Genomic DNA, 12500 nt, shown 5'->3' on the forward strand with positions numbered 1-12500 from the left:
AAAAAGTGTTTCTCGCCTTCCTCTGGGTCATATTTTCATAATAATGATCTTGCAGCAGCCAGCGTCATCTAACAAGACCCTCCGGTACCGTGAATGTCATTTAAGTGACGTCTTGGTGAAGATTGATGATCACTAATTTTTAGGTCTATTTTTTTTAAAGCCTGGCTGGAGATCGACTGACACACCCCCCGCGGTCGACTGGTAGCTCGCGATCGACGTAATGGGCACCCCTGGGTTAACAGGTTCATATACCATGATGTTGAGGTTAACATGTCAGTGTTCACCAAAAATATAAATTGTTATATTTAGCTAACATTCTAAGATTAGCATCAATACGAATGGCCCATCAAATCCTAAATAACACTGGACCAGCGCCACACTTAAACACTTTGTCCAGTTTACATCTGCTGTGACAACTACAAACACACGAGCCTCCACCAGGGGGAAGTGTCGCGTACCCAGATGTAAAACATATTTTGCAAAATCAGCCTTTTTATATAAAGCCATAAAGGAATGGAACGACCTCACAAGAAACTTGTAAAGTCTAACAGATTACTCTTCATTCACAATTGAAGTTTAAAAAGTGGCTTTGGAGAGATCAAAGCTGCTCACACGGTCACTAAGGTGGACACTATGTTTGACACATCAACTTAATGTGCATTATATTTATTCATGAGAGCATTTTTGTTGCAAATCATGGTTGTTTTTACAAATGACATATGTGAACAAGAGCATGTGATGATGTATTTTAAATATGTGTCCATGAAAGGGCGTTTTATGACTTTTCTTCATTTGATTACATGCTATGGTATGATTTTATCGTCTAATTTTATTGCATGATTTTTGTATCCCTTCAATTTAGGTAGCCAGGGACTGCAGATGGAAATGAGCTATTTGGCTATAATCTGGTACAGAACATATATTTATTTGAGCTTAATGTTTCTGTGCATTGTCCCTTCAAATAAAGACTAAACAAAAAAAAAGTGTGATGTTAGTGCTTTAGCTAACATTGCTATGCTAACATTTATGTTTCCCTGTCCCACTCCTTAATGTTGTCCATGAATAAGTACACAAAGTGCATGATAGCAACATCATTAAACTGCATATGTAATTTATCAGAGAAGTTCTCAGACTCGTCACAAAAGATATAGGGTTGTTCGACTAAAGTGTGTGTGTGTGTGTGTGTGTGTTGGGGTGACTTCTTCCATCAATATTAATCTTATTTTGATCATTCCGGAAAACCATCATCCTACACAGTAAGCCTTTGATTTTGGTCTATTTGTTTTGTCAGTTACAAGACCGCTCTACTGTTTTTAAGGACATTCTGCAAAAACGCAAGTTAAAGATCATTTCTATGACAACACCTTAGTGTTTGTAAGAATCTGCTGGAAAAATGTGAGTCTTTCACAATTTTTTTTTTAACTGAACTCGCAGGGCACCAACTGAAAAGCCCAATAGATGAAAAAGAGAGGACACAAAACGAAGCATTGATAAACACCACGAGTGTAACTAAAGAAGTTGAACTAATGACTAACGCCTGTAGGTGAAGTCAACAAACTACAGCAACACATTAGTTACATAACTTACATTATGGAAAAAAAAATCTGCTAAAAGAGAGGACTTAAAGCAGGGGTGTCAAACTCAATTTCATTGAGGGCCACATCGAAGTTATGGTTGCCCTCTGGAGGTCGCTTTTAACAATTAGTAATATATGAATATACATGTATTTACATGTATAATACATTAAAAATTGGCAACACTAAATTGGCCCTAGTGTGTGAATGTGAGTTTGAATGTTGTCTGTCTATCTGTTTTGGCCCTGTGATGAGTTGGTGACTTGTCCAGGGTGTAGGCCGTCTTCCGCCCGAATACAGCAGAGATAGGCTCCAGCACCCCCCGCGACCCCAGAAGGGACAGACGGTAAAAAATGGATGGATGGACAATAGCAATATATTTTTTTTACATAAGCTGCAAAAAATAAAAACTTTAAAAACTGTCACCAGAATTGTACAATAAAAGCAGTGGGTATTTTACAGCATATATATATATATATATATATATATATATATATATATATATATATATATATATATATATATATATATATATATATATATATATATATATATATATATCTGCGACCTCCTTCAGTCTTACTGCCCCACCCGATCCCTAAAATCAGCTGCTACTGACAGTTCCTGACAATACGCTGAAGCCTAGAGGTCACAGAGCTTTTGCCGTTGCTGCTCACAAATTCTGGAACAACCTAGCCCTGAGTGTTAGACAAGCCTCCTCTCTTCCGGTTTTTAAATCTCTCTTAAAAACATACTTTTATTCTTTGGCTTTTAACACTGAGTGATATCCATCCTGCAATGGCGCCCCATTATACACCTGCTGTGAACCTGTTTTTAAGTGTTATTTATTTATTTTTTTATCATGTTCTGTTTGTGCTGTGTTGTTTGCTCGGTTCTCGTATTATTTTTTAACCTGCCCATTCATTATACAGCACTTTGGCTACCCCTGTGGTAAATTATAAATGTGCTTTATAAATAAAGTTGATTTGATTTAATTTGATTATAAAAAAATTAATAAATGGACTGGAAAAACAATACCATTGTTTTTAGCAGTAAAATTCAAGCAACAGTTTTGTTCTACCGTAAAATCTTGTTTTAAAGTTTTTTTTATTGTTTTACTTTCTTACTGTATATGGAAAAGAACAGTACCAAAGTTGATTTTACGGTAAAAAAAAAAACCCTCATTCTTTAACCGTTAAATCTATTGTCAATTTTAAGTCTATAATTTGATTGATAATTTGTTTTTAATTAATAAGTTAAGCAGATATTTAAGTATTTTATTTTATTTGAACAAAAAATATTTTTGGAACACAATATTTTGATTTTAATATTGCATTTTAAAATATGCAACTGCATGCAGTACATGGTGTTTAATGTCAAAAGAGAAATACATATATTTAGTAAGAAAAAATTAAGCATTTTATTAACGCATATTATTTCCAAGCTTTCGCGGGCCACGTAAAATAATGTAGCGGGCCAGATTTGGCACCTGTGACTTTAAGGGCCTCAGTTCGTTTCGACCCCAGTGTTCCATTTGCTAGCAATGTTAAAATGTCAATGCAAGGATCTGCCAATGTGTATACAGTAGTCCGAGTTTCTCAAATCCTTTCTACAAGTTATCTGCTTCAAAGAAATCCCCCTGGAGTCAAACACCCTTTCCCTACCTCCTCTGCCACACTTTCATGCACTCCTGGAAAAAAATTTCCGGGTTCCTCCGCATCTTCTTGGTCACGACCATCCCGATGTCGTCAACCTTTTTTTTTTTCAAACGAGTCCCTTTGATGATCACCCTAAGCTTGGGAAAGAGAAGAAAGTGAGTATAGTGATTGCTCCAGCATTGAGATATTCTTCTTGGCCTGGAACTGTTGTGACATTTCAGGCATTGTGAGCAGACGCGTTGTCCTGTCAAAACTCTCACCTCTTCTTGTGCACTGAATGAAGCAAAGCCGCAGGATCCCTTTGTAGGTTTGCTTGTGAACTTGCAGTGGACGACGCCGCTCACTTTAAAAGGATCCTGGAACTTTTCTGACACTATGAATCTCATCATATTGTTACCCAATTCATTGACAACTTATTTCAAAACAGGGAAAAATACAATGTTTGTCAGAAAAGCATCTGTTTTTGCAAAGAAAGATGAATAAGAGCCTGCTTGCAGAGCTTGCATCTCATCATTTATACATTTCCTTACACAACTGTGATAAATACACACTTTGACATTTTAATAAAGAAGTTTCATATCTGCTACTTCCTCACCAACGTGTGGTTTACTTACAGATATTCATTTCCTCATTGTGCATATTACTGCTGGGGAGTAGGCGGGAATTGTTTACTCCTAGCTATTACACTCTCCATCCAGTTTTACAGGTGGAGGAGTGTTTTCTTTATTGGGTGACAAACTACCATATTTGGCACCCGACAACAAACACAATAGTGCAAATAAAACCCATCAGATGTTATTGACTGTGAGGGCCGCAGCGTCATTTAAAGGTACATTAAACACAGCATGACAAGAAGTTTATTATCATTTTTTTCTCTTTGTTGGCTTTTGTTAAGTTTTTTTTTCTTTTTCCATGACAAACCTCCCTCTATTAGAATAGTGGGTCTCAAGACACACTGGGATATATTAACTTTCTGTCGAGTTGCATGTTGCTTGTCACACAAGAAGAGAATAAAGTGCAGATAAATTGCTGCCATATGATTCCTTTTGCCCCTCAGGAGGCCGATATGTACATATGTTGCTGACATTTCCCCCATTTCACTTCCCCACACTATCATCAGCACCCGTGACATGCAAACAAAACATGACAGAGTGAGCCTGTTGGTTGCTGGCGTGTGCCTGTGTCTGTGCACCAATCACTGGGTGGGAGACAGCCATAAAGCCTTAGCTTGGGAATCCCGTAATGGGCCACCGCAGCAGGGGCAATACTTGTATTATGGCGCTTGCCATTGGGGCGCAAATAGGATCATTATTTTTGATTTGGAACAGTGGCAAGTGCTGGATAATTCCATCAAACTCGATGCAACTGCGTTATGTCGCACAAATCCTCAAGTGTTGCGTGCATGGTTTTATAATAATAGAATTTATTTAATTACAGGACAAAAACAATCAATTACAATGTCCGTCAAATGACCGTGGTCTATGCGGCACACACTACTTGACACACTGCTCGGTTAGCTCGTGACAGTAAAGGGGATGATGAAGCGTGCTGTCGGACTTGTGCTGCCGCTGAGCTGGCTGCTATTTCTCTCCACAGTGGTTAGCCAGAAGAGACAGCGACAGCAGGAAAGGCTTCTCCGGAGGATGAGCGGCTTTAAGAGATTCTGCTGAGGGATTTCATTGGAAGGAAAACAGGGGGTCTTCCCCCGTGAAAGCACGACTGCAAAATTAGATTCTGATGTCATCTAAAGACATTTGAGTTTTTAAATACAAAGGTTCATATGGTCTCTTCAACGATAAACTCAATGGAGTGCTGCGGGGACTGCGTTGTCTCCACCATGGTGATCTCGCCACCGTCCATGGTGATGGTGGGCAGGTTGAGGCCATGCGCCCCCAGCATTGACGGGGGCAAGATGACCATCTGTGACCCTCCCTCAATGTTGCGGAGTTCCTCGGCCGGAATCATGATGGTCTCGCCACTCACCTCGCTAGCCTGCAGTACGTAAATGGTCTGCACGCCACCGCTGTCCACCTCCACCTCGGTGGAGGCGATGGAGGACAGCACTTTGGCGCCTTCCAAAACCTTCTGAACCTGCGCCTGCTCAGCGGCGTTAGCCTGCTGATCGGCGGCCTCCGCCGGGATGTCGCCGTGTTGGCGGATGTGCTTGTCCAGGTTGGAGCGGGAGCGGAAGGCGGCGGGGCAATGTGGGCAAGCGTAAGGCTTCTCGCCGCTGTGGGTGCGGGCGTGTTCGGTGAGGCGGGCCGCCACGCTGAAGCTCTTGCCGCAGATCCAGCAGCAGAAAGGCCGCACGCCGCTGTGGATGCGCTCGTGGTCCTGCAGGTGAGGCAGCTGGCGGAAGCTTTTGCCACAGGTGGCGCACTGGTGGGGAAACAAAAAAACAGGCGCTAAGAGGAGGTACAGCAACCGTCGCGTTATACCAGAGGCACTGAGTTGCAACTAGGGATGGGCGATATGGCCTAAAATCTACATTGGCATATATATTGCAGCCTCCTGCGATAACGACACATATAACAATATCCAGATAGATAGATAGATAGATAGATAGATAGATAGATAGATAGATAGATAGATAGATGGATAGATGGATAGATAGTACTTTATTGATTCCTTCAGGAAAATTAAAATTCCAGCAGCCATGTACAGAGTTGAGATCAATTTAAAAAAAAGTAAAAAGTAAAAATTGGGGGTTTAAATGGAAACAAAATAGAGAAATATTACAATTAGAATAAAAAATAAAAAGCAACAATGGGAATAAAATTATGACAGTAAAATAAGAATATAACAAGACAAAGTAGGCAGTAGTGACCATGTTATGAAAACGTATTGCACTGTTATTGTTTTGCATCCCCTGTAATCCTAGTACCCCCCGTCCCCCGCCCCAGAGAGGAGTTGTACAGTCTAATGGCGTGTGGGACAAAGGAGTTTTTGAGTCTATTAGTCCTGCACTTGGGATGAAGCAGTCTAGAACTGAACAGGCTCCTCTGGCTACTGATAACACTATGCAGAGGGTGACTGGCATCATCCAGGATGCTCACTAGTTTGTCAACAGTCCTCTTCTCTGCCACCCTCACCAGTGAGTCCAGTTTCATTCCCATTGTAGAACCGGCCCGCCTGATCAGTTTCTCAAGTCTGGAGCTGTCCTTCTTAGATATAGATATATATCTATATATATAGATATATATAGCTATATATATATATATATATATATATATATATATATATATATATATATATATATTATATTATATTATATATATATATAGCCTTCCCGGTAAGGTTTATTCAGGTGTACTGGAGAGGAGGCTACGCCGGATAGTCGAACCTCGGATTCAGGAGGAACAGTGTGGTTTTCCTCCTGGTCGTGGAACTGTGGACCAGCTCTATACTCTCGGCAGGGTTCTTGAGGGTACATGGGACTTTGCCCAACCAGTCTACATGTGCTTTGTGGACTTGGAGAAGGCATTCGACCGTGTCCCTCGGGAAGTCCTGTGGGAAGTGCTCAGAGAGTATGGGGTATCGGACTGTCTTATTGTGGCGGTCCGCTCCCTGTATGATCAGTGTCAGAGCTTGGTCCGCATTGCCGGCAGTAAGTCGGACACATTTCCAGTGAGGGTTGGACTCCGCCAAGGCTGTCCTTTGTCACCGATTCTGTTCATAACTTTTATGGACAGAATTTCTAGGCACAGTCAAGGCGTTCCGGTTTGGTGACCGCAGGATTAGGTCTCTGCTTTTTGCAGATGATGTGGTCCTGATGGCTTCATCTGACCGGGATCTTCAGCTCTCACTGGATCGGTTCGCAGCAGAGTGTGAAGAGACCGGGATGAGATTCAGCCCCTCCAAGTCCGAGTCCATGGTTCTCGCCCGGCAAAGCGTGGAATGCCATCTCCGGGTTGGGGAGGAGACCCTGCCCCAAGTGGAGGAGTTCAAGTACCTAGGAGTCTTGTTCACGAGTGAGGGAAGAGTGGATCGTGAGATCGACAGGCGGATCGGTGCGGCGTCTTCATTAATGCGGACGTTGTACCGATCCGTTGTGGTGAAGAAGGAGCTGAGCCGGAAGACAAAGCTCTCAATTTACCGGTCGATCTACGTTCCCATCCTCACCTATAGTCATGAGCTTTGGGTCATGACCGAAAGGATAAGATCACGGGTACAAGCGGCCGAAATGAGTTTCCTCCGCCGTGTGGCGGGTCTCTCCCTTAGAGATAGGGTGAGAAGCTCTGTCATCCGGGAGGAACTCAAAGTAAAGTCGCTGCTCCTTCACATCGAGAGGAGCCAGATGAGGTGGTTCGGGCATCTGGTCAGGATGACACCCGAAGGCCTCCCTAGGGAGGTGTTTAGGGCAAGTCCAACCGGTAGGAGGCCACGGGGAAGACCCAGGACACGTTGGGAGGACTATGCCTGCCGGCTGGCCTGGGAACACCTTGGGATCCCCCAGGAAGAGCTAGACAAAGTGGTTGGGGAGAGGGAAGTCTGGGTTTCCCTGCTTAGGCTGTTGCCCCCGCAACCCGACCTCGGATAAGCGGAAGAAGATGGATGGATGGATATACATACATACATACATGTATATACCGGTACATATGTACATTTATTTATACACACACACATATACATATATATATATATATATATATACACACACACACACACACACACACACACACACACACACACACATCCATATATATACATAAATACATACACATTTACATATACATACATACACATTTATATATACACATTCACATAAATTACATATACACATTTACATACATTACATATGTGTATACATATACATACACACATATACACATACATATATATGTGCACACTAACATCCAAAAATTGGAAATGACGCATTACCACATACATCAGTAGCAAAACGAGGAGCCTTGTAGACATATTAATAAATACAGTTACTATATACATGATGACAAACAACATATTAACAATATAAAATATAATAATTATAGATGTATAACTAATCGATTTAAAATCAAATCATAGCCCCTGTAATCCTAATCGTATCGTGAGGTGCCCAAAGATTCTCATCTCTCGAGGCAAGTACACAAGATATAAGACAGTGTATTTGATTTATTATTTATCTAAACATAGTGCATCATTTTGTGGACTATATGTATTATTCATTACTAATTTATTGTTTTTTTATTACATTTCACTTTTGTTACTGTATGTAAAAATCCGCACTGCAACTTGGGCTGGGCATTAAAACAATAACAATATATATTGCGATAGACATGTGATCAATATCAAGAGAAAATGGGGCCGATAGAACGTTCGATAATTTCACTGAGTTCTGTTAGAAAAAAATAGGAAGAAAGGCCGATGCGGAACCGCACGGCATTCTGGGGGGTGTAGGCAGAGGAAGGGTTTTGACCTCTCGACCTATCACGGCCGAGCCTGAAACCGCAAGCCAATCTGGGAAATGCTAACAGGAAAAAAAAAAAAAGCAACATCGGCTCGCTGATGACGAGGAGTGATACGAAACGGGAATATGAATGCGGCAGCACGAGAGGAAATTGTAAATAAAAAAGGAAACGTCACGTCACCAGTTTGGCAGTATTTTGTCACAGATGTTCGGACGCAAGTTTATTGTTACCAATATGGCTTTAAAGCCTGAGTTGTACACTACTAATTTCTTAATTACAATATTTTGCACATTTTGTTGGATTAAGCATTTATTTAATGTCATTATTTGCACATCGACCAGTATTTCATTTATTTGACTGTTTTTCATAATGCTGACCTCGTTCTAAAGGTTAAAAGTTATATTTAAAATAAAAGTATTTAAATTCAGCCTTTGTCTCCTGGTCTTTATTTAGAATAGTTGTTTTTTTTTTTATCAATAATTACCGATATCGACTGATATGAAACACTTATATCGTGATACATTTTTTTGTCATATCGCCCAGCCTTAACGGCCACTACATAATTTCCCCATTGTGAGACAAATAAGGTATATTCTTTCATATCCTAACAGTAACATAAGGTGCTGCCGATTCCCTTTTGGTGATTCTTCATACATTTATGACTCAATGATACATAACCCAGTCTCGGTTCTAGGGTTTCAGTATTTCTTAGGCTAAAACTCCGTGCTTCTGTTGAGTGTGCACCTTAAATATATTTGACATAAACTAATACCCAGCACTGTGTTGGCCTGTTATGTGTTGGAGGCCCAGTCAAACGTGACATCCATCATTTTCTAGATATATACTACGACGACACCAACATTATATCAAACTCCACAGCGGCCCGGTGCAATGGGGCAGGGTGGGTGGACACAGTGGATGTCACCAGCACGGCAAAGATGGAGGGTCGTTGGTGGGTGGTGTGGGGTGGGGTGGGGTGGGATTCCCAGAATAGTAACAGGAGCTGACAGGCCCTAATTCAGCCCTGCCATTAATCACCAGTACAGCAAGGGAGGAAACACCCGCAGGACACACACGGCACAAATGGCCGCGGTCCAGAAGTGGCAAGATGGACGCAGCGGGGGCGGGGGAGATAGTGAGACCGTGGCGGGTGAGCCAGTGCTGAATTTGAAATGCAGGTAATAAAAAAGGCTTCTGTGCCTTACATGGAAATAAGAGGAATTATGACAGGATAATGACTCTGATAGCCAAGAACAAGGATGCACGCAGGCATGCAAACACCCCCCCGCACACTTACCTCGAAGGGCCTCTCGTTGGTGTGGGTTCTCATGTGAACTTGGAAGGTGGAGTTGTAGGCGAACCCCTTGTGGCAAATCTGACACTCAAAGCGGACCTGGTTTTTGGACTTCCCCAGCTTGCCTTGGAAGTGGGCCACCACGTGCTCCTCCAGAGCCTTGTTGGAGATGAAGCGGCGGCGGCAAGGCCTCACCGGACATTTAAGCGGCGTCTGGCCCGTGTGGGACAGGCGGTGGAGGTCCAGGCTCTCCTGGGTCATGCAACGGTGGCCACACAGGTCGCATTCCATCTGAAGACGAGGTTTAAAAGGGGAGAAGACAATAAGAAAATGGCAAAAGGAAGAGAAAGCAGTAAAGAGATACAATGTGTCCCAATGCTCCTATTCAGTAGCAGCACAAACGCCTTATAAGCATCGTCCGCTGTGTCACAATAAAATTCGGAAGCAAATCAAAATGTTTCTTCTTTAAACAAAACTCCAGAGGCTGAGCACCGATGATGACTACAAAGCAGGAAATTGAATTTACTGTGACACAGACAGGTTCATTGGCAACACTCGGTAAAAAATCTGGGTATTATCTTCGACCCAACTCTCTCCTTTGAGTCACACATTAAAAGCGTTACTAAAACGGCCTTCTTTCATCTCCGTAATATCGCTAACGTTCGCTCCATTTTGTCCACTAAAGACGCCGAGATCATTATCCATGCGTTTGTTACGTCTCGTCTCGATTACTGTAACGTATTATTTTCGGGTCTCCCTATGTTTAGCATTAAAAGATTACAGTTGGTACAAAATGCGGCTGCTAGACTTTTGACAAGAACAAGAAAGTTTGATCATATTACGCCTGTACTGTATTTACCTTTATATACATATATACCTACATATATATCTATACTGTATATACATATATACATACATATATATCTATACTGTATATACCTTTATATACATATATACCTACATATATATCTATACTGTATATACCTTTATATACATATATATCTATACTGTATATACCTTTATATACATATATACCTACATATATATCTATACTGGCTCAACTGCACTGGCTTCCTGTGCACTTAAGATGTGACTTTAAGGTTTTACTACTTACGTATAAAATACTACACGGTCTAGCTCCAGCCTATCTTGCCGATTGTATTGTACCATATGTCCCGGCAAGAAATCTGCGCTCAAAAGACTCCGGCTTATTAGTGATTCCTAGAGCCCACATCTGAGGTCCTCTCCAAGGTTTTTCATAGTCAGCATTGTCACTGGCGTCCCACTGGATGTGAATTCTCCCTGCCCACTGGGTGTGAGTTTTCCTTGCCCTTTTGTGGGTTCTTCCGAGGATGTTGTAGTCGTAATGATTTGTGCAGTCCTTTGAGACATTTGTGATTTGGGGCTATATAAATAAACATTTATTGATTGATTGATAAATTAGCCCTAATGTGTGGATGTGAGTGTGAATGTTGTCTGTCTATCTGTGTTGGCCCTGCGATGTAGTGGCGACTTGTCCAGGGTGAATGCAGCTGAGATAGGCTCCAGCATCCCCCGCGACCCCAAAAGCGACAAGCGGCAGCAAATGGATGGATGGATGGATGGACAGCAGTAGCATACGGTAGCAGCAAAAGCGGCATGTCCAAGCTGCTCAGTACAAAAACAAACGCTGAAAAATGTGTTCAGTCTTGATGAGAAAAGGCCTCACCTCCCAGGTGACACAGGCAGTTATTTCTTTCTGCACATTTCTGTGTACTAAAACCGCTGTTTTAGTACACAGCGGTTTATTTCTTTTTAAACTTGTACAGTTGACTGGTAAGAATGGTGACAAACGTGATTGATTAGCACTTCAGTTAGTACTACTATACTGTTTCTAAGCAATAACTTTCTTTATTATTAAAATGTTGATTCCTATTAATGTTACCTGCATAAAAATGTTTTTATATTATTTTCATTTATTATTAACTTTCAGCTGGCCTATTTTATCCACTTTATTTTAGTATTAGGTAACTTTTCACACAGTTAACAATAATACAAATCATAGTATGAGCCCTATAAATACAAGTTTATTTTACATTTCAAAAATCCCTTGTGTTCGACACAGCATGTAATGGTGGTTCTTTGGTCAAAATTTAGCATAGATTATGTTTAACATACCATCTGACCGTGTCTCCACAATGCGTTGTTTTATGAGCGGTCTTATTTACTTGACTCTTATTATTACTTATTTAAATTTTTATTATTAAATCAACATAAAAAACAGAAGATACACTTACAGTTAGAGAACCAACCCAAAAACCATCCCTTCCCCATTTAAACTCATTCACACAAAATAGTTGTTTCCTTCGGTTATTAATATTCTGGTTCCTACAGTATTAATCAATGCAGTCTGCAAGGTATACAGTCCATGAAGCACACGATTGTGATTGTGTGTGCTGCGGGTCCACTAATAGTACTAACCTTTAACAGTTAATTTGACTAATTTCCATTAATTACTAGTTTCAATGTAACTGTTATTTTTTGATTTTATTTCTTTTTTGTTCAAGAAAATGTTTTTTATTTATAT

The 12500-nt window shown here is 41.1% G+C and overlaps 1 protein-coding gene across 3 annotated transcripts in view; it reads right to left on the reverse strand.

Moving 5' to 3' along the window:
* Positions 1 to 4635: 4635 nt before the first annotated feature.
* znf574 (zinc finger protein 574) overlaps positions 4636 to 12500 on the reverse strand; it is a 48064-nt gene continuing 40199 nt past the window's right edge. For all 3 annotated transcript variants that reach the window (XM_061915089.1, XM_061915088.1, XM_061915087.1), the window contains 2 exons: positions 9938 to 10225; positions 4636 to 5611 (listed from right to left, as the gene is read on the reverse strand). In XM_061915089.1, the coding sequence (XP_061771073.1) occupies positions 5009 to 5611; positions 9938 to 10225 (891 nt within the window). In that variant the 3' untranslated portion in view covers positions 4636 to 5008. The remainder of the gene's footprint in view (positions 5612 to 9937; positions 10226 to 12500) is intronic.

Source organism: Nerophis ophidion, linkage group LG11, assembly GCF_033978795.1.
Source record: "Nerophis ophidion isolate RoL-2023_Sa linkage group LG11, RoL_Noph_v1.0, whole genome shotgun sequence".
Classification (NCBI taxonomy): Eukaryota; Metazoa; Chordata; class Actinopteri; order Syngnathiformes; family Syngnathidae; genus Nerophis; species Nerophis ophidion.